This window comes from Hirundo rustica, chromosome 2 (assembly GCF_015227805.2).
Source record: "Hirundo rustica isolate bHirRus1 chromosome 2, bHirRus1.pri.v3, whole genome shotgun sequence".
NCBI lineage: Eukaryota > Metazoa > Chordata > Aves > Passeriformes > Hirundinidae > Hirundo > Hirundo rustica.
Window position 1 is genome coordinate 113,829,362 of NC_053451.1, and position 19,224 is coordinate 113,848,585.

Genomic DNA, 19,224 nt, shown 5'->3' on the forward strand with positions numbered 1-19,224 from the left:
TACCTGCATGTACCAAAAAAAGAAGTAAATTAATTCCAATGAGATTGTTTTGGATGTCTTTCAAAAAGCTTCAGCCAGATATGACAGGCTTCTCACATGGAAATACAACCTGGAGGTTTGATTTCAGAACAGCATCAAGGCTTCCTTCAACTTGAGAAATTTTGGATCCTGCAAGGTGTTTTGCTACTTCAGTTGTCTGATATGGTGACAAACGACTTTATATTTTGTGGCAGCATTTTTTCTTGTTACCTGGAGCTTTCACACAGGAGTTCCACAGACAGCAGAGGGTTCATTGCACCATCTGAGCTCAAGCACCTTCATGGCTGCTTTCAGAACTGTCCTTATCTCAACGTGTGTGGGTGAGACATTCTTCAGTCCCGTGAAAATGCCGTCAAGTTAATAAGGGACTGTGCAGAGTGTGCAATGTTTGCTATTTATAAACCCGATGAGTCTCTGCTGGAGAGTTAAGTAATGGCTCTCTGGAAAGGAGGATCAGCAGAGAGGACACCAGTGAAGCCTCAAGAGGTTGACAGATGGAAGATTTCTCTTGTTTCCTGTGTTTTCTGTGCAACATACCAACTACTCGAGGTGTTTAGTACCCTCATGTTCCCGTGTCAATATATATTTTCATAATCACTTGTTGGGCTCTTCATTTTCTCTCACCCCCTCTTGCTTCCTCTAGTCAGTGCTTGTGTTAAAGTTGACATCTTTGAGGAGTGGTGTCCATATAAAAACTACATCCAGCACATGCAGAATTGCACTTATCTTCCTCCTCTTTTTTCATGATCCCTTCATTCCTGTTGTTCTGGGGCCACAGCATCATTGGTGAAGATACTGTGTTGACTGAGCCTCCTTTTTGTCCCCTCTTGCTGAAGTCACCCCACAGGAACGGTACATCTTTAATTGTGGCAAATGTGCAGCAATGGAGGAATAAATAAATGTTATCACTAGCTTTGCACATACTGTGAAAGCAGTAATTTTGCAAAAGTATTAAGACTTTCAGTCACTTTACAAAATGAATAATAAAAATTCAGGCATTTCTTGAACTCTTCTGCTGGGTCGCTGCAGGGAATGACTAAAAGTTTCATCTGCTTCATGAAACAATTGGAAAAAATTATTAAAGACACTGGGAAACCCAGCATTATGGGCTCTCTGCCACACTATTTTGGTTATGAAAGCCTTCATCCTCTGTGTGAAACAGAGTTCCAGCAATGTTTTACTAGTCAGAATTACCAATAAACAGAAAGAGGTCTCTCTGTCCTTTGTGGACTCTGCACCTCAAGCCAGGCTCTTTGACCTGCCCTGAGCTTTGTACCAGGTGGTGCTCCCTCAGCTGAGATACCTCCAAATGGAGCAGCATTGCAGCTGAGGAGAAAAGACTGTCCCATAATTACAGCCTGTGCTCCTGTTCCTGTGCTCTGCTGTGGTGATGATTTTTTCTCACATGACATTGTTGACTTTTCAACCTGTGACCCAGGAGAGACCTCCATTTCCTTTTCCAAAAAATTTCTGCATAGCCTGTTACTCTCCATGCTGTCATGAGCAATTAATGAGTCCTATTAAGATCCATTTGAATTCTGCCCTTTTTTTTTTTTTTTTTTTTTTTTTTTTTTTTTTTTTTTTTTTCTTTTTCTGAGGACTTCATTGCTTTCTTAGGAATTTCATGTTAAGTCTCCAGTCTTCAGCTGATTTTGACAAAAGCTACTGTAGTAAGCCAGGTAAATGTGAAACACCTGCTTCAGCTACTGTAAAACTAGTAATATTCTCACTTCTGATAATAAGCTTTAATTCTGCTGGTTGATTATATTTTATTGCTTAGGAGGTAGATATGCAGTAGTTCACTTTTATGAATAAATGTGGCATTGAGTAATTTCCTGTTTTCTTCTAAGGTGATGGTTTCAAATATTAGGGAATCAAGCATGTCACTCAGTGAATACCTGGTATTTTCTGTTGTTTACTTGAAGTAACTGGATGTTTTAATAATTTGGAAGATGGACCAGTTTTACTGTAGCATCTGATGATTTTAGTTGCTGTAGTGTGTGTAATCTTTCTTCTTCTCCATACTTGCAGAGTAAAGCAGTAAAGTTTTTCACAATCACTGCCCAGACCATGGAGAGCTTTGTGAAGTCATTAAGTGAAGACATGAAACAGCAGGATTTGGATTCTGAGGAAAATCAGTTTGTATTGGCTTTGGCAGGGATTGTAACAAGTAAGTTAATGTTGTGTCTCAGAGTAGCGTTCCACACCTACTGGGAATGTGTATTGCTCACAGAAGCTGCAGAAAATACAGCTTTTCAAAGTTAAGTTGTCAGTGTTGATATCTTGGGTGACTTTCTGGTTTTCTAAAGTTGTAGCAAATTTTGTTACTGACACCTCTGTTACAGGCGCTTCTGCGACATCATTAAGGATTAGACAGGTAAGAGCCATTGAGTTCTGAAATTCCCTATTGCATCTCTCAGTCTGGAATGAAACAAAGACCTTGTACCAGTCTTGTATGCTCACATCGGTTGGTGCACGTTGAGCAATTTACTTTGTGAATCACCCGTGATGCCAACATCTACAAGATGACAAATTGCCGATGCTGTGAGTAGATCAGCCCCAGCTTAAGGCGTAGACTAAAGACGAAAGTGCTTAAAAATTTTTGTTGCTGTCAGATACACTGCACTTTCACTGTATAAGAGAAGTAGAAGGTTATAAACCTGACTTCCGTACTAAGTAATTTTTTTTATTTTAGGGCCAGAAAATAAGTAAAAAGCCACATATCTGTTGTAGAATGACTGTGCTTGGTTTGGGAGGCTGTGAGGCATAAGGTTGATACATCATCTGAATTTCTGTGAAATTGTCACTGTCAAAATTACACTAAAAACGTGATACAAGATAGACAAAACAGTGCATATTGCTATAAATAAGTAAATCTTGAATGAACAGCTTTTCTAAATGTCAGATTTTTAGCTGTTGGGATGTCAATAAAGATAAATAAAATAATAAAATTACTATCTGATTCATTATGTCACTGCACTGAATAGGGGGCAGGTATAAGGGAAAATAATAAAGGAAAGTCAGTTTTGGAACAGTAGCCTTTGGAAATAATTTTCTCTTTTGGTCTGGCCTTGAATAATGCCACACTTGCAGAGAGGTAGGAAAAAAACATTTGAGTAGATGTTCATAAGAGTTTTGGTTGTGTGATGTGCCAGGTATATTGAATTGAGTGGTTGTAAAACTCTGCAATCCCGTTGCTTTAAGGTGGAACCTATAATGATCAGCTTTGTTTCAGGTCACACATGACCTGAGGATGAATACAGCCTTTTGTTTCACTACTTACTGTGCTGCTGTTGGGGCACTGGGCATTCTGAATAAATATTTTGGTTACCAATGCAGAATTCTGGAGGAACTTGACCGGTGTTTGTTGTTCAGTGTTTGCTATATAGGTGAATGTACTCTGAAGTTTGTATCACTGCCATAGTTCATTCTTCACAGCTGGCCTGTCTTTTTAGTGGTCCTGATAATTAGCATAAACTTTTGTTTGAAACATGATTTTTGGTGATGCTGTGTGCTTTCCCACAGATGTGGCTGCGCTGGCGTGTGGCCGTGAGTTCCTGGTCAGTTCCAGTCGGGAATTACTGGACACGATGATGCATCTCCTGGGAGACATGAAGCCAGGACTCTGTAACAAATTTAAAGTGTATGTTGAGCTTTTTTTTGCCCCTTTTAGATGAAATGCATTATCTTGCAGTGCAGCTCAAGTGATGACAGTAGTTTTCCCACTCTCCCATTATTCCTTTCCTGGAGAGGAAACAATTTTTCCAGTAGCATTCCTTGCAGATACACTAGAGTTGACTACAAAGCTTTATCCAGGTTTTGTGTCTTTTGGCAAGTCTCTTAAGCACCATAATATTGTAAAGGTGAGCAGGGCTGCCCTCTTCTAGCTTGGGAGGGGGTCATGAATTTGGTGTGAAATAAGAAAGGTGTGAGGTCAAGTTTTAGAACAGAGAAGGTGTGGGAAATGGGAACTCATTTTTGTTCCCTTCTAATATGAAGTGTAAAATGTCACATGTCCTTAGTGAAGAAAGTGAGTTATGGATCTGCTAAGAGCAAAAATTAAATCATTTTAGGCTCTTCAGCAACCAGACTCACTACGCACTTCAGTTAAGAGGCAATGCTTGTAAAGTGACCTTGCAATACAGCTTTAAAGGTAGGGCCCTGTTGCACAGTTCAGCTACTGCAAAAGTGCTTTTCAGCTGATGGAGAGATTAAGTAAACAATTAATTGTCTTTGCCTTTTTCTTCAAGACCTTACAAGCTGAGGGTATTTGGCCTTGACTGAGCAAATTACTGTTGCTTAACGAGTGGCTCCTCTGCTGAACTGTGAGCACTGATCCTGTACACCTGGTTCCTTTGTTCATGAGGGTGGTTTGAGCCACTGCAGTGGTCTTTTCATAAATACACAAACAGTTCATACCCCAGGCAGCTGTCCCAGCTCAGCTGACAAACAGTCAGCTACAGTAACTTGACCATGTCCAGGCACACATTTAGGCAGGTTGGATGTGATAGTCACAGAATCAGGCTCGTTCTTCACTCTAGAGAGGTTTTATCTTGCCTAACCTCAGCTGTCAGAGAGGGGGATGTCAAGCATTTGCTGACTGACTGGGCTCCTTCCCACAGTCACTGGGAGGAGATGGTGCTGTCAGGTGATTGCTCATGTGAGGGGGAGCAAGTTGCCCTCTGAAGGTGTTTGCCTTTCCCTGCTGGGTGGTGAGGGGAAAGCTGAACAGCCTGTGCTGTAGGTAGTGGCTTGATGATTTGAGATCAGTTACTTACTCTGTTTCCCAAGTGTTGGGCTTGAAGGTCAGTGGTAGGGGTTTTTTGATAACATCCCAACTGAAAAAATTGTATGAGAATCTCAATTTACAGAATAAAAGGTAATTTGTGTCTTCATGTGTATAAAAAAAAATCAAACCAGCCAAACAAACAAAACCAAAGAACAACCCTGAAAAGAGGATTCGTATTGTTTCAGAATCTGTAAATGAGATTAAAAAAAGAGGACTTTGAGAGGAGGAGGGAAGATGTTCCTACACACGCACTCTGAATTTCAGGTGGATTTGTGTCTAAGGGTCCAGACAAACTATTTTTGGTCATTCCATATTGTATTCATGTAATTGGATTTGAGCGCCTTTCTTTTGAGTTTATATCTTCGGTTGCTTGTTATTACACTTCAAAATCTGCCTTCTTGGCGGAAGAATTACCCATGGTGTTGTAAAGTTGGCTGCCAATACAGTACTGCTGGTGAAATGTACATAGAACAATCCCATGAGATGGCCAGGAATTCAACAGGGGCCAGCTTTGAAGGCTAACAAATGGAGGGAAGCTTGGAGAAGAGGTTGCTCAAGGTGATAAGTCAGAAATATTAAGCATATGTTACAATCGTTGGAATGCAGTGCAGTGATGATATTTTCTGATATCCCACAGAACCATTTTTTTTCCCTTACTCTGAACTAGACATTGGATTAAAAAAAAAAATGCTGGATTCTGATATTAGAGCAAATGCCAGAAGGGACGTTCCTTCATGGCATTGTCAGAGAATGAGAGAGCCTGATTTGCTCAAGTGTTTTAGTGCAAAATGTTTCCCTGTGTTTGTCTTTCATGTCCATAATCAAAACAAAGTCCTTTTTGTTTTTGTTTTTGTTTAATGAGCTCTGTATGTGTCTTGTCACTGTTCAGTTAAAAAAACCTGTTCCTAGCACTAGATTTATTTTCTTATTCTTTTGGGAAGTGTTACAGTTTTGCAGCCCAGAAAAGAAGGGGTTTGGGGAGGTTGGTTGATTTGTTTTTAAATCGTTCTTTGCATGTAAGGTTTTTTAGCTGCTGGCTAACCTAATCAGCATTTTCATAAGCAGATGTGTCAGAACTCCCTTTTCTCCTCCCATAGGGAAGATAAGGCAGGACAAAATGAAAGACAGCTGTGAGATAAGGTTATGAGGGTTGCCATAAATTCTAGTGCAATTTCAAAGTTAGTTGAAGATGGACTTTGGAGTCATCATAAATAATGTTTACACATGTATTTATATACATAATCATACAGACAGATACATTTTTAAAACTACTCCTCGCAGATGAGAATGTCTGATCATTATTCTGGAAATGCAATGTGTTTTTCTTAAAGCATCACCATGGTGTTACATGGGAGGGCATCAACTTATAATCCAATCAGTTGAAGAAAAAATTAGCTTTTAATTTTACATGCCGTGGTTGTCTTTTGCTTAGTTCTGAGGTTTTACTATTATTTTCTAGCTTTTCTTTTCAAAAACATTTTTCATTGCTGTGTAACAGATCGGAGGAAACAGTTCTACACACAGCAGTATCAAAGTAAGCTGATAAAAAGTGGAGCTCTCTCTCTACTGATTCTAGCAATCCTGTGTTCTATTTGGATGAATATATAAACAAAAAAAATTACAGGGAGAACCTGTCACTTACTCCAAAGCTGCTGTGATATCCACTGTGGTCTGTGAGTATGGGATAAATACATCCCAGGCATCGACCTGAGAGCTGAGACTGAAATCTCAGGGGTGTCCTTGCCTTTCTGAAATAGCAGGTGTGAAAGACTTCAGGTTTTCTTCTCATTGATGTAGGATTTGTTCAATATTTGTAATAGTTACACAGTCAATAAACATCTACATAATTGTTTGTAGCTATAATTAAATGGCTAAGAATATTCAACTTTGCTTTTGTGGCAGCAAAGAGACATATTTAAACATAGTAGTATGTTTTATATTCTAATCCCATGTATTAACAAAACAAGAAGGGGCTTTAGCTGTGCCTTTAGTTCTAGATTTTAAAGAAAGCATTGACAGATACAGTAGTACAAGATGTTAATTAAATTTGGCTTGTCTAAGTAGGAAGATTATGAAATGCGTAATTAAGACTCGCTCCACATTTTAGGAAAAAAAACCTCCAGAAAGTATTGTTTATCCAGTAATCATTTGTGTCAGGTCTGCTTCAATAATCACTTTTGCAATTACTATTGCAAAAAAAAACTTGCTAAAATGTGCTGATACTGGAGGTGAAGGTGGTTATAAAAGGGCCTAGCAATGCTTTTCTGTTGTGCCTAGAGTGTGTTTAATTAAATATGCTGTTGCATATTGATACGCCACTGCATTGGCTTGTGGGGTTTTCCAGCACTCCAAAAAACCTCAGCGCTTCCCTGGATCACCACCACCAGTCCCTTTTGTCTGCACAAAGCAAACAAGTGAAATAAAAACACAAACACAGCAGTGCCTTTTTGCGTCATTTTATTTCTAACTGCAAATGTCAAACAGATTAAGGGTGAAAGACATTCTCAAGAAATGTTAACATTGCCATTATAGGATGATGGTTTATTGATCATTTCCATTCTGGCTGATTATAGGGAGTGCTGTGCTCTTTTGTCAGGGCTTGTTCTGGACGCCCAGAGCTGCAGGGGCTGGATGAAAAGGGGCTGGATGGGCTTCACCAGCTGCAATTTCAGATCCAGAGCACCTCTCCCTGCTTGGCAGTGGCCACTGGTGCAGTAGATTTAATAAATCTGCTCCTCCTTCTTTCTCCTCCTTAATAAGTGAGGTGATCAAACTCAGAGCACATAAATGGCAGTTCTGAAAACTCAGTTTAGCCTGCAATGGGTCACTGCCTTTTCTGCTTTCTGAAGGTGTCCAAAAATCTGCTAGTGGCTTAGGAGCTTAAGCCGTGAGTCCTTGTTTGAGAATTGTATGTGAGGTGTCAAGTCCATTTGGAATTGTCATTTCCCTTTTGTTTGGACATAGTAGCGGTGCAGTGACACACAGTTTTATCTCAGGCATGAGAGGGAGCAGTAGCCAGGCTGGCTCCAGAACAGAGGACATTCCAGCCCCTCCCTGAGACCTTCTTACTCTTTTCCCTGTGTTTGGAATATGTGATATAACAGTACAAACAAAGGTTTGCACGACATTGCTTGTACATCATTTGAGATTTATCTCTCTTACCAAAATACAGATTATGAGCACAGGCTTCTGCATTGGTACATGCTTGGCACAAATGGCAAGAGATGCTGAAGCATGCAAAGAAATCAAAGGCCCTCACATCTTATTTTTTTGAATTCTAGGCTAATGCTAATGTCACTTTACAATGTGAGCATCAACTTGAAAGGCTTGAAGTACATCAGTGAAAGTCCAGGTTTTGTTCCCCTGCTCTGGTGGCTGTTGAATGGTAAGTTGCTCTAAGAACCTTGTCAACTGTGACTTTCGGGATTTTGTAGATTTGCAATGGGTGTTGCAAATAACAAGCCAGAAATTTATATCTGTAACCTGATCAGCTTTTGACTGAATAAAAGTAAACAAAAAGGGCAAGCAGCTAGAGGGAGAAGATGTGTACTTCCTACAAAATTTTTGGCACTGAATGCAATATTTCATTAATGTAAAATTTAAGGGTGGATTTAAGAATAGGGAATGGAGAAATTTGATGAAGTGGTTTAAGAAACAGCCACTTGTGTCTTCACATACCAACTTTAAAATAAACCTCAAGGGGAATATGCATATCTGTTCACTACCATTAACAAAGGAAAATGTACACATTTTGGGGGAAGAAGCCAAGTCTGTAACTTCACTGACCCATTGTAAAGCGTCTCTTGCTGAGGAGAAGCCTTGTGCTCTGATAGGATTTGGGCCTCCAGGGCTGGAGAACTATTCCCAGCTAAGCCTTTGGCCAGTGCAGGACTCCAAGGACGTCAAGGACTTGTGTTGTCACTGTCAGGTACATTAGTGACATCAAGGCTCTGATCTTTGGGAGGCTTCAAATCCCTGTGCAGGAGCCAGCAGGGATTGACGTTGGCAGCTGCGTGCAGAGCTCGTGGGGGACAGCAGGGGGACAGAGCTGTGACACTGCCCTGCCTGGGCTTTCTCAAGATTTATGAGGAGATTTTGGTGTGCAGATAGGACTGGGAAGGTTAATTATCCCTCTGTGCTGCTAAAACCTTGCTGAAGTACGGCTGGTAAATAACTGGAGCAGCTGAAATGAGAGTGATTGCATCTGCTTTTTCCAGATATTATTTTGATGCTGAATTTTTTGAAGAAGCTTTGGTTAGGGTTGGTAAACTGAAAGCTATTTGTATAGCTCATGGTTCCCTTAACTATTTTACAGAAAATGTAGCTGCTCAAGCTTTTCATTAAATAATTTCCTGCTGTGGAATGCCACAGGCTCTCTCTTCCAAGGTCTCAGGAAATTAAGTAATCCTTGTAAGGGAAAACACCATTTCTATAGGAGTTTTTAATATATTTTGATAAAAATGGGATCCTCAGAGAATATCAAATACATGGTCTTTTGTTCAGCTGTACTTGGAAATTTTACATGTCTTACTTCAGGTTTTCCTTTTAATTTATGTTGGCTAATATATACATAAGCTGTTCTAGCAAAAAATACCAACCCGAAACACCCTCGAAGAATCCTGTCTGACTATGAGTTCCCAAATACGCCCTTCCAGTTTTTGTGATAAAACAAAAAAGATAATAATTGGATGCAGTCTGTTGTCTGAAAAAGGCTCCTAGGACAGGTAAGAGGATGAAATGGGAAGCATTTATAATTAGTTTGCAGCTACTAATGGCAATAAGAAATGGAAAGGCTACTCTGCAATTTGGAAGTGCTAATGGTTTATGGCTGGGTTGTAGAAAGAAGGGTGATGATAGCTAATTCCTTGACTTTTTGATAATAAACTTCTCCAGTTACAGCAAGAGAGGAAGATTCTCAGATGAAGCAATTCTGCAGGTTCAGATCCCTGACTTCAGAGGAAGTCTCCTTACTGTCAAGAGGGAGCTGGCTGGTTTGGATTGATCAGATGAGGGGTCAGATCCAAGACCCGATCTTGTTCCCATCATTTTGTGTGAGATCTCCATAGTTTTCCAACATTTAATCCATTCCTAAATGTCTCTACTTGGAAAATTCAGCAGCTTCCTCCCACTCTTGCTCCTCTCCTGTTTCCCTGACCAGCACCTTCAGGTTCTGTTGGCCAAGATTCAGCTCCTAAACACCTGGAGCTGCTGCAGTATAAGGTCCTGGTTTTTCCATGCAGGAGATTAGAGCACTACCCAGTGCTGGCAGAGTATCCTGGACCTGCTGCCTGCCTGCAGGAAGCTTCTTCAAAGCCTGTTTTGATTAAGGCTTATGACATGACTCAGCTTTCCAGTTCTGTATGCTTTTATCACCATTCCCACTAAGACAGGCCCCAGAAATAATCCTCTGATTTTTTTTTTTTTTTAATTTATTTTCAGAGAATCATCCTGTTTGCTTTTCCATTGTCATTCTACAAGTGTCCAAGACCTCAGCCTGTACATCAGGCCCATCTTTCTCCCACTGCCTTGTATGCAGCTGATAAATCCCTCAAATTCCTTCTCTGAGTTCTCAGTCTGTGCCCATCCTTGTTCCCTGAAGAAGAATGTCCTTTCCTTTAAATGAAGAGAGAAAATAATTGACTCGATTGTCTTTATTTCCCTTTGTTGTATCTGAAGCAAAGAGGGATTTAATTCAAGTTGTCTCACAGCATTTTTGAGGAGACAGAAATGTGCCTTGACATTGAATGCGCTGACTGGAAGAGAAAGAAGGGGGAAAATCTAATGAAGGTTCCTAGTGGAGTAGGAATGTTAACAGCAGACTGTCCTACTGTCTTTGGGAAACTTTGGGATGAGCTGGTGTGACTTCATGTTCATTAACAAGAATTCTTAATGGCTCTTTCTGCTGGAGGCTGTACTAACGATAGGAGAAAATCAAATGTGTAACACAATTTTTGAAGATAATGCAGGTCTCTGTAGTTTTAACACTTCGTGAGGTGGGCTGTCTTTTTCTTCCCTTTTTTCCCTGACTTTTAAAAACTTTCTAAAAGATGGACGCCCTTTAATGACCAACACTGATCACTGAATCCTCTGTGTAGGTATCAGCTGTGCCTGCCTACACCTTCCCAGCCTGGTGCCAGCATAAAGCACATGAATGATGACTCAGATTTCTGTCTGTGGAGCAGCTTGTGGGATCAATAGAGTTCTTCTCTTGTGGAGCACCATTTGTTAGCAGAGCAGCTGTTCCCATCTTGGACAAAATAGACAGCTTTAGTTACCTCCATCAGCTGCTGTCCCTGTGTTGGTGTCCTGGCTGAGGGTTTCACATAACTTTCAGATTAAAGAAGCCATGTCCCCAGCCACAGAAAAAGAGGCCTATATCATACTGGGTGGAAATCCACCTGAGATTTGTAAATTTTTTTTTTCTGGTGTTTTCCATCTAAAGATGCAATAAGACCTCCATTCTGTAACTCACAAAGAAGTGGATTGGAACATTACTCTGCCAAGGATCTCCTGAAGAATAAGAAGTAACAACCAGCTTAGGTATTATTAAGAATAAAGACTAAATTTAATGTTTTTCATTTTTGATCATGCAGAATCTGCCAACAAATGAGTGCTGGAGAAAAGGAGTCTAGGCTCTTCTCTACTTCCTCGGTTTGGTTGGGTTTTTTGATTGGGTGGGGTTTTTTCAACATTGTGTGTCTCTATTTTGGTTTTTTTTCCCCACTTTCCTTTTCTTTGAATGCAGTTTAAAAAAATCTCTCTGGATACTTGAGAAATCTTGGAATTCAGAGACACTTTGTCAGTGACATTTCTTGTCCATAGCTGGGAAATTGCTCCAGGGGCTTCATTAAACAAATCACAAAAAGAGACATAGGACTAATTTAAGATCTTGCCCTTCAGTTTCTTTCACCACAGTTCCATGTGGAAATTCAACCTTGGTTATCCAAATTCTTTGCTAATGATGGTCTCTATTAGAAATGCTTGTATGAAGCACATTCTCACTTTGCTGCCTGCACCCTCAATATTTGCTTTTCATGACTATCTCTGAAGGTTTCTAATGCCTTGCTCTTCTGTCTGAATTCATTATGGCTGTGAGAGCATTTGAAATTTCAGGTTATTTGCGAGCGTTTGAAATTTCAGGTTATTTGCATGGCAGCGTGTTATTTCAAAAACATCTGGACAAACAGAACCGTCATATTTATAAACTGATGTCTGTATTAAAACAAATTTTTGTTCCTAAATCAAAACCGTTCTTTCAAGTGCTCAGCAATTTCATCCTCTTCCCATAGAACCATAGAATATGCTGACTTGGAAGGGATCCATCAGGATCTCAGAGTCCAACTCCTGACCCCACAAAACATCTCAAGAATCCCACCATGTGCCTGAGAATGTTGTCCAAATGCTCCTTGAACTCTGGCAGGCTTGGGGCTGTGACAACTTCCCCGTGGAGCTTATTCTAGTGCCCAGCCACCTTCTGGCTGCAAAACCTTCTGATATCCAACCTAAACCTCCCCTGACTCATCTACATGCTGTTCTTCAGATGATTAAATTAATCTTGAGGAGAGGATTGCCCTTTAAGACCAGATTCATTTGGGTAATTGCAGGGATGTCAGCTCTGACGCAGAGTTCCCTGAGCCTCAGTTATCTGGGAAGCTGGAGGAGAGGCCAAGGCAAGGCTCGTGGAATGTTTGCCCTTTTCCATACTCATGCTTTTCCATACTGAGCTGCTTGCCCAGATGGAGGTCCGGGCTGTCCTTGCCATCTGAGCAGGTCCTTGCCCTGCCTAACAACTCATGCAAACTGATGTTCTGTGAGGAGCAGTTCTGTTCCTCTCTGAGCTACAGAGCTCTGTGCAAACTCCTGTTCACTCTCATCCCCTGCGTAGAGGCCAGGCGAATTGGGACTGAACTGCTGCTTCAGTTTGGATCCTGGGAGTCTCTCTCAAGCATTTCCCTGATAAAAGCATGACAAACATGTGTCTGTAGGAGAGTGGGGAATTCTCCTTAGCTGAACTCCATGTGGGAGCAGCACAGCCAGAGAGGAGACTGACAGAAACGCAGCTGTAACACAGGAGCTCGGGAAAAAATTTTGCAGAGAGAAAGTGCATTTATGTCTGTAAGAATTGCAGCAAGCAAAGCTCAGTCTTTTCTTTTCTACTTCAGTATTCTCCCTGCTCCTTCCCCTCAGAGCATCTTTACCACAACATTTCCTGTCTCCTCAGACCTATCAACAGTATGGAAATGTCTGGAAAACTCTGCTGCTGCAGATGCTGCCTCAGCCCTGCCAGCATGGGCAGTGCAAAGGGATCTTACACGGGGGAAGCCGTGGCTGTGGTTGTCTCTGTTGGGTGTGCTGGAACACAGATTGTCTGACAGGCTCATTACAAGGAAAGGCTGAGGAGGCAGATTGCTCCTTCCTGCTGGAATCAGACAGGAATTGAACTGAATAATATCTACAGCAGTGGTGGGAAGATTTTTGAAATTGTGAAGTCATAGAATGGTTTAAATTGGAAGGGATCTTAAAGAGCATCTTGTTCCAACCCCCTTGCTGTGAGCAGGGATATCCTTCCATTAGACCAAGTTGCTCAGAAGATAGTTGGACTCCATCCAACCTGAATTTAAACACTTTCAGGGATGAGGTGTTTTCAGCTTCTCTGGCCAACCTGTGCCAGTGCCTTATCACACGCGTGGTGAGGAATTTCTTCCTAATATTTAATCTAACCCTCCCCTCTTCCAGTTTAAAGCCATTGCCCCTTGTCCTGTCACTACATTCCCTTGTACAAAGTCCCTCTCCAGATCTCTTGGAGCTCCTTTAGGCCCTGGAAGAGGCTCTAAGGTCTCTCTGAAGCCTTCTCTTCTCCAGGCTGAGCAGCCCCCAGTCTCTCAGCCTGTCTCCACAGCAGAGGTGCCCCAGCCCTCTGACCCTCCTTATGTCTCTCCTCTGGACTCCAGCAGATCCATGTCTTCCTTATAGTGTGAGCTCTGGGGCTGGAGGCAGCTCTGCAGGTGGGGTCACACCTGGGCAGGGCAGAGGGGCAGAATCCCCCCCTCCCCTGCTGCCCAGGACATTTTTGGCTTTCTGGGCTGTCAGTGCACATGGCCAGCTCATATCTAGCCTCTCATCCACCAACAGCCCCGAGTCCTTCTCCTCAGGGCTGCTCTCAATCCCCCAGCCTGTACTTCTGCTTGGAATTGCCCCGAGCTATGTGCAGGACCTTGCACTTGTCTTTGTGAACTTCTGTGCTGTTGTACACAGGCACAGCTGTAAACAGTGTGCTGGCAATAAATCTTGCATTCAGGTGGCATGGGGATGGTGTGGCCACGTGTAAATTGAGTTCACACAACTCCCAGCCAACTGTGGATAAGCTGTTCAGCGTTGATGCAATGCAATTACTTAAACACTGCTGTAGGGGACAGTTCATCTGAGAGCCTGATGCTAATGACAGATGTGACTAAAATCCGTCCACGTTATCAGCTGCCTTTTGTCAGCGACAGAAAGCCAGTGACATCAAAGTGAGCTGGCAGCTTGCAGGACGTCAGCAAACTCCAGCAGTTTCAACACCTTGCTGAAATTACATCAGCACCTTATGATGGTGGCAGGTTTGTGCTACGCCTGTGATCCTGGCTGAGGCAAGCAGCTTGATTTCTCCCCCTCTTCTCCAGAAATAATGGTGATAGTTTTGAAATTGTAGTTGGAGATGTGTGTGCCGGTGGTTGGGAGGATGTGATGCACTGATTTGATTACAGCTAAAGGATTTTTTTTTGATCTTGTACAAACAAAATGTTACTCAGCTAGTGTAGAAATGACTAAATCTGGACGCTGTTGACATAAATATAATGCTGAATAATGAAGATTCCATACATTTCTCTGAGTGCTTGTAGACGGGGCTTCTAGAAAACGTCCCTAATGATATTGGAGACAAGAGAAAGATTTCTCTGGTGTTTTTTTTTAAATCCTCTTAGGAAACATGATTATCCTCAATAAGTAGTATTCTCAAAACCACATGTTTTGAGTGGTTTCAGGGAGTGTATTTTAAGGCATATGTATTTATTTAACTCAGAACATCCCAGAATACATTCAAAACAATGGCAATCTGAGGTTAAATGTGTATTAAGTCATCTTCTGGTGCAGGATCATTTCCTTCCTTTGCTGGATGCCCACGTGCCTAATCTGTTCTTCATTTGAGTGACTCAAGCTGTTGAGCTTCCCTGGCTGCTGCTGGAGATTCTTCCTAGAACCTCTCTGCTCTTACTGGAAAACATTCTTGTTCATCAAGCTGGAAATAATTTCCTGATCTCCTACAGATCCTCATTTTCTTGGCTCCCCTGCTAAGGCTTCTCCCCTGATCGATTCTTTAATTTCTACAGCCTTTAAACACTTGCAGATAATACTAATATTGATTCCTATAAGGGTATTAGTAACAAAGCTCTTTTCATCTTACATATATGAAGCTTCCCAGCAGTACTGCAAGACATTAAATGTATTAGTGGCTTTATTTCGTGGAGGAATAATGTCACACAGAGGAAGATTGTAAATGAACTACATAGATTTCACTCTACAAAGCTTCTTTCTTCTTATCTGTCTGTAGTTTGTGGCTGCTATTTCCTATGAATAAATGTAGGTAATACTAAGAACAGAAAAAGGGGGAGGTGATCTGTGCAGAGTTGGAACAATACATCAGGCAAAAAAATAGGCATTAAAAGATACACAGTGTGGAAGGCATGGAGACAAAAAGGGAACGCAAGAGAGGACAAAATCAAGGCTTTTAGTCATATTTTGATTAGGTCAGAATAAGTCTGAAAACCAAAACTTGTACCCAGGTGTTTTTTTCAAAAGGATTCACTGAAGTGTTTCTGGCCAGGAAATTGGACATAAGATCTTTGTGTCTGTGAGGCTGAGCTGCAGCATTTCCCCCAGAGTTACGACTGCTCCTCACTCAGGAAGTTGCACCTGCAGGTACTGCTGGAGATGGTGATGGAAAGAGACTCCTCAGAGCCTTCAGCCTGGCTGTCAGCAGTAAGAGTGGCTGTGCCATGGGTGTGCAGCACTAATCACAGGGCTTTTATTGATTCGACATGTTTAAAATTGTCCAGCAGGCCCAACAGCTAGGATTCTCATTGCACAGAAAAGGAGAAAATGCACTTTATTTTATGAGTTTGGACAACACCTGTGTCCTCAGATTATACCCCACCCTGCTGCTTTTCCAGGACAAAGTAGAATTCCTTTCTTAAGAGGTTAACACTTGATTATTTCCATTTATGATGGAAAATAGGGGAAGAGCGAGGGAGTGCCTTCCTTTTGGGTGTAGATCAGATGTCACAATCTTTAATATTGTTCTCCAGCCTTGTGCTGTTGGGAATTACTAAAAAATCTCTATCTCAGCAGTGAGTTTCATGCCTAAATCCGGAGACTTCTTCAGTGTCCATCACATCCTGTTCTTTGCCCCCCCAGGTGCTTTCAACACTTATGCTTTAATGAATAATTCTTCTCAGTCCCTTTTCATGTCACCAGTGTTATGTGTGAAATAAGCCAGGAAAGGAGAGAACTTGCCTCAGCCCCACCAAATATCTGCTCCAAACTCAGTGCACTCTGGTTCATCACTGTCCTGGTTTTATGCTCCTTCAGTGAGATTTTGGTCTCTCTGGTGATTTTGTGCTCAAAGTGATCTGAATTAATTTTCTCAACATTTCCGCACAACCCTTTATCAAAAGCTTGCTGAAGACCACGTATGCTAATGAAAAACACATTAAAAATTCATGGCACGTGGGACAAATAACTGCTTCAGCTGTAAAAATATAATAGATGTTTTCATTTGGAATATGCAGAATAGGGAAGTCTTTCTACCACATGCTTTTGATAAAGCTGTAAACCACTAAATGCAAATGGGCCGTTGCAAATGATTAAAATGTAATGCTCCTAATGTTTCAGTAATTAAAAATGCATCCTGTGTTCTTAGCGGTGGAGTTATTACATGTCTTCCTGGCTTAAGTCAGTCAAAGTTCTTTGCAGCATTTCCCTGGCACATTCCTGAGCAGCAGTGCTTCAATACCCATTTCAATTTTGTGCAGACTGAATTAAACACTTGGAAGGTTGATACGTGGTTGCTAGAAAGTTTTATAAAAATTAATATTTTACTGAGCTTTGAGGAAATCCAAAGCCTCATATAAAAAGAAATTAAAGAAAGGCCTGATGATTTACTGCCAATTTACTGGTTTTTTAAGTCTGAGTAATCATGTGATACAGTTAGTTCTGCCCTTAAATTGGATTGCAGCCAACAGTACATGGGTACGGACTGGATAAATTCAGGTCGATCAAATTCCCTGCTTTACAGCAGTTTCAACATCTGGAAAACAAGGGAAAGGTTCCTGATTCTCTCTCCCTCGGAAACACTGCTGGGGGAGGACAAAAAATGTGATTCCCAGGTACCTCCTAGAGCCAACCAGCCAGCCGGGCATTACAACGCTTCCCTTCCTCCCCGTCCGCCCGGTGGATCCTTTCAGACGCGTTTCTAACAATCCCCTGGGTGCTTCTCTCCCCCTGCTTTCAGACCCGGACGCGGAGGTTTGCCTGCACGCCCTGCGGCTGCTGCAGTCGGTGCTGCTGGAGCCCGAGGTGTTGGCCAGGTCGGGCGCCGAGGTGCGCGAGACGCTGCCCTTCCAGCGCATCGTCGCGCTGTCCCAGAGCCGCAACGCCGAGCTGCAGGCGCTCGCCAAGGAGCTCCTGGAGGACCTCAAAGTGTTCGAGTACGAGGCGTAGAGGGGCTTACGTCTCTCCTGCGTTTTTATGCTGCGAGGGTCGTTGGGTGGTGGGCTTGACTGAAAAAAAGAAAACCACCCCTCTGCCAAAGTTCCTCTGACGAAATCGTTTTTTGGGGATTCGAATTAACCCGGCTGAAATGGTGCTTGGGGAGACCTGTTGGGTTTTAGGTGCCCAAGTAACACCGTGGGTGATCTGGTAGAGATGGGACAGGCTTAATTTCTTTGAGGACTTTATTGATAACGGGTTTCCAAAATGCTCTGTGGTTGTGTTGTGTATTTGCTGTCTAGATGGGGTAAAAAATGCTCTCATTCCCTGATAACATTGCAGAGGTAAATAATCCTTTTGGTCCATCCTTAAGAATTACTGTACTGTGAGGAAAACTCTTACGCCATTCTTAACTCTACTGTGTCAGAATGCACCCCAAGTTCCAGTTTTATTGTTATTCCTCATCTCTCTCTTCCTGTTGTAATAAAAGAAAACTGAAATTCTTTAGCATGTAACAGATTCTGCTTTCAAAATTTGTATTCAGATTCACTCTTAACTGCAAGTCAAGCTGGTCTGTGGCTGCCAGGCATGCTAGAAACTGGGCTGTTGTTTTTAGAGAAGCCCTGAGAAGGGAAATAAATTGCTGTTTTCTATGGTACCCAGTTGTGTGCTGAAGAGGCTAAAATGAGCTGCTGCTCTGATGTGAGCAGCATCACATCCCCTCACAACCCTGGGGTTTGTTGGAGCTTTGGAGTACAGCTTGCTTACCTCAGGGGTAAATACAAACACTTGGTGCTGGATATTGGTAGAGTTTATAATGTTTTTAGAAAATAATAGCATTCATTTCTGTGATGTCAGAAACAGAGCCAGTTAAGTGAGGCTGCTCAAGGGAGCAGCAAATGAGAATTGCAGTGCTGTGGTAGCACCTTTTTCCATACTCAAGTTATTGCACCTCATCTGGGAACCCAGTGTGTTAACTAAATACAGTGTGGACTTCAAATTACAGAAAACACAAAGTAAACTTCATAGGATTTAAATATTACGATTGGCAGACAGCTTTAGAGGGAGACCACTGTAAAATGTGTAAGTTAAGGTATAGGGCGTCTCCCTTTAGGCTGCTTGCAGAATGATGGATGTTCAGAATTAGAACCGAATAAGTCAGCTTGAAATTATTTGGCTCAGATGCTGCAGATGGTAACAGTCTGGTTTGAGGCTGTTAAATGAAGATTAAGATGGAGATCTCACACAGGTGGGTTGCACAGGGTTCTGCCATGTCTGATTCAGCACTACACTGAGCTTGCCAAGTGCAGATTTGTGGAAGGCTTTAAATCTTCTGTAAAGTGTGCTTTCTTTGGATTTGTTTTCTTGTCTTACTATCCTAGTTAATCCTCCTGGAGTTTAATCCTAAAGGGATCAAAATGATAATTGGTCGTTTCCTGGAATATCAACTCATGAAAGTGTTTAAGAAACACTGAAGGCCATCATCCACTTTGCATTGAATTATCTGCTCACAAATGTTTTTCATAAAACTTTGGAAGCCAGTATATAACAAAAGAAAAAAGTAGTTCTGTGAGCAGGAAAGCTGATGGAGCTCCATGTCCTGTGGATTTGAGATATTTCTTGAAAATTTCCCTACCCTTCCCAACCTGAAA

At 41.8% G+C, this 19,224-nt stretch overlaps 1 protein-coding gene across 4 annotated transcripts in view; it reads left to right on the top strand.

The window, feature by feature from the left end:
* HSF2BP (heat shock transcription factor 2 binding protein) overlaps positions 1-19,224 on the top strand; it is a 66,528-nt gene that overhangs the window by 12,661 nt on the left and 34,643 nt on the right. For 2 of the 4 annotated variants that reach the window (XM_040055933.1, XM_040055935.1), the window contains exons 5-8: positions 2,071-2,209; positions 3,565-3,682; positions 8,110-8,213; positions 17,376-18,143. In XM_040055933.1, the coding sequence (XP_039911867.1) occupies positions 2,071-2,209; positions 3,565-3,682; positions 8,110-8,213; positions 17,376-17,584 (570 nt within the window). In that variant the 3' untranslated portion in view covers positions 17,585-18,143. Of the gene's footprint in view, positions 1-2,070; positions 2,210-3,564; positions 3,683-8,109; positions 8,214-17,375; positions 18,144-19,224 lie in introns of those variants that run through there. The other 2 variants (XR_009207553.1, XM_058419356.1) reach the window with 1 other exon arrangement.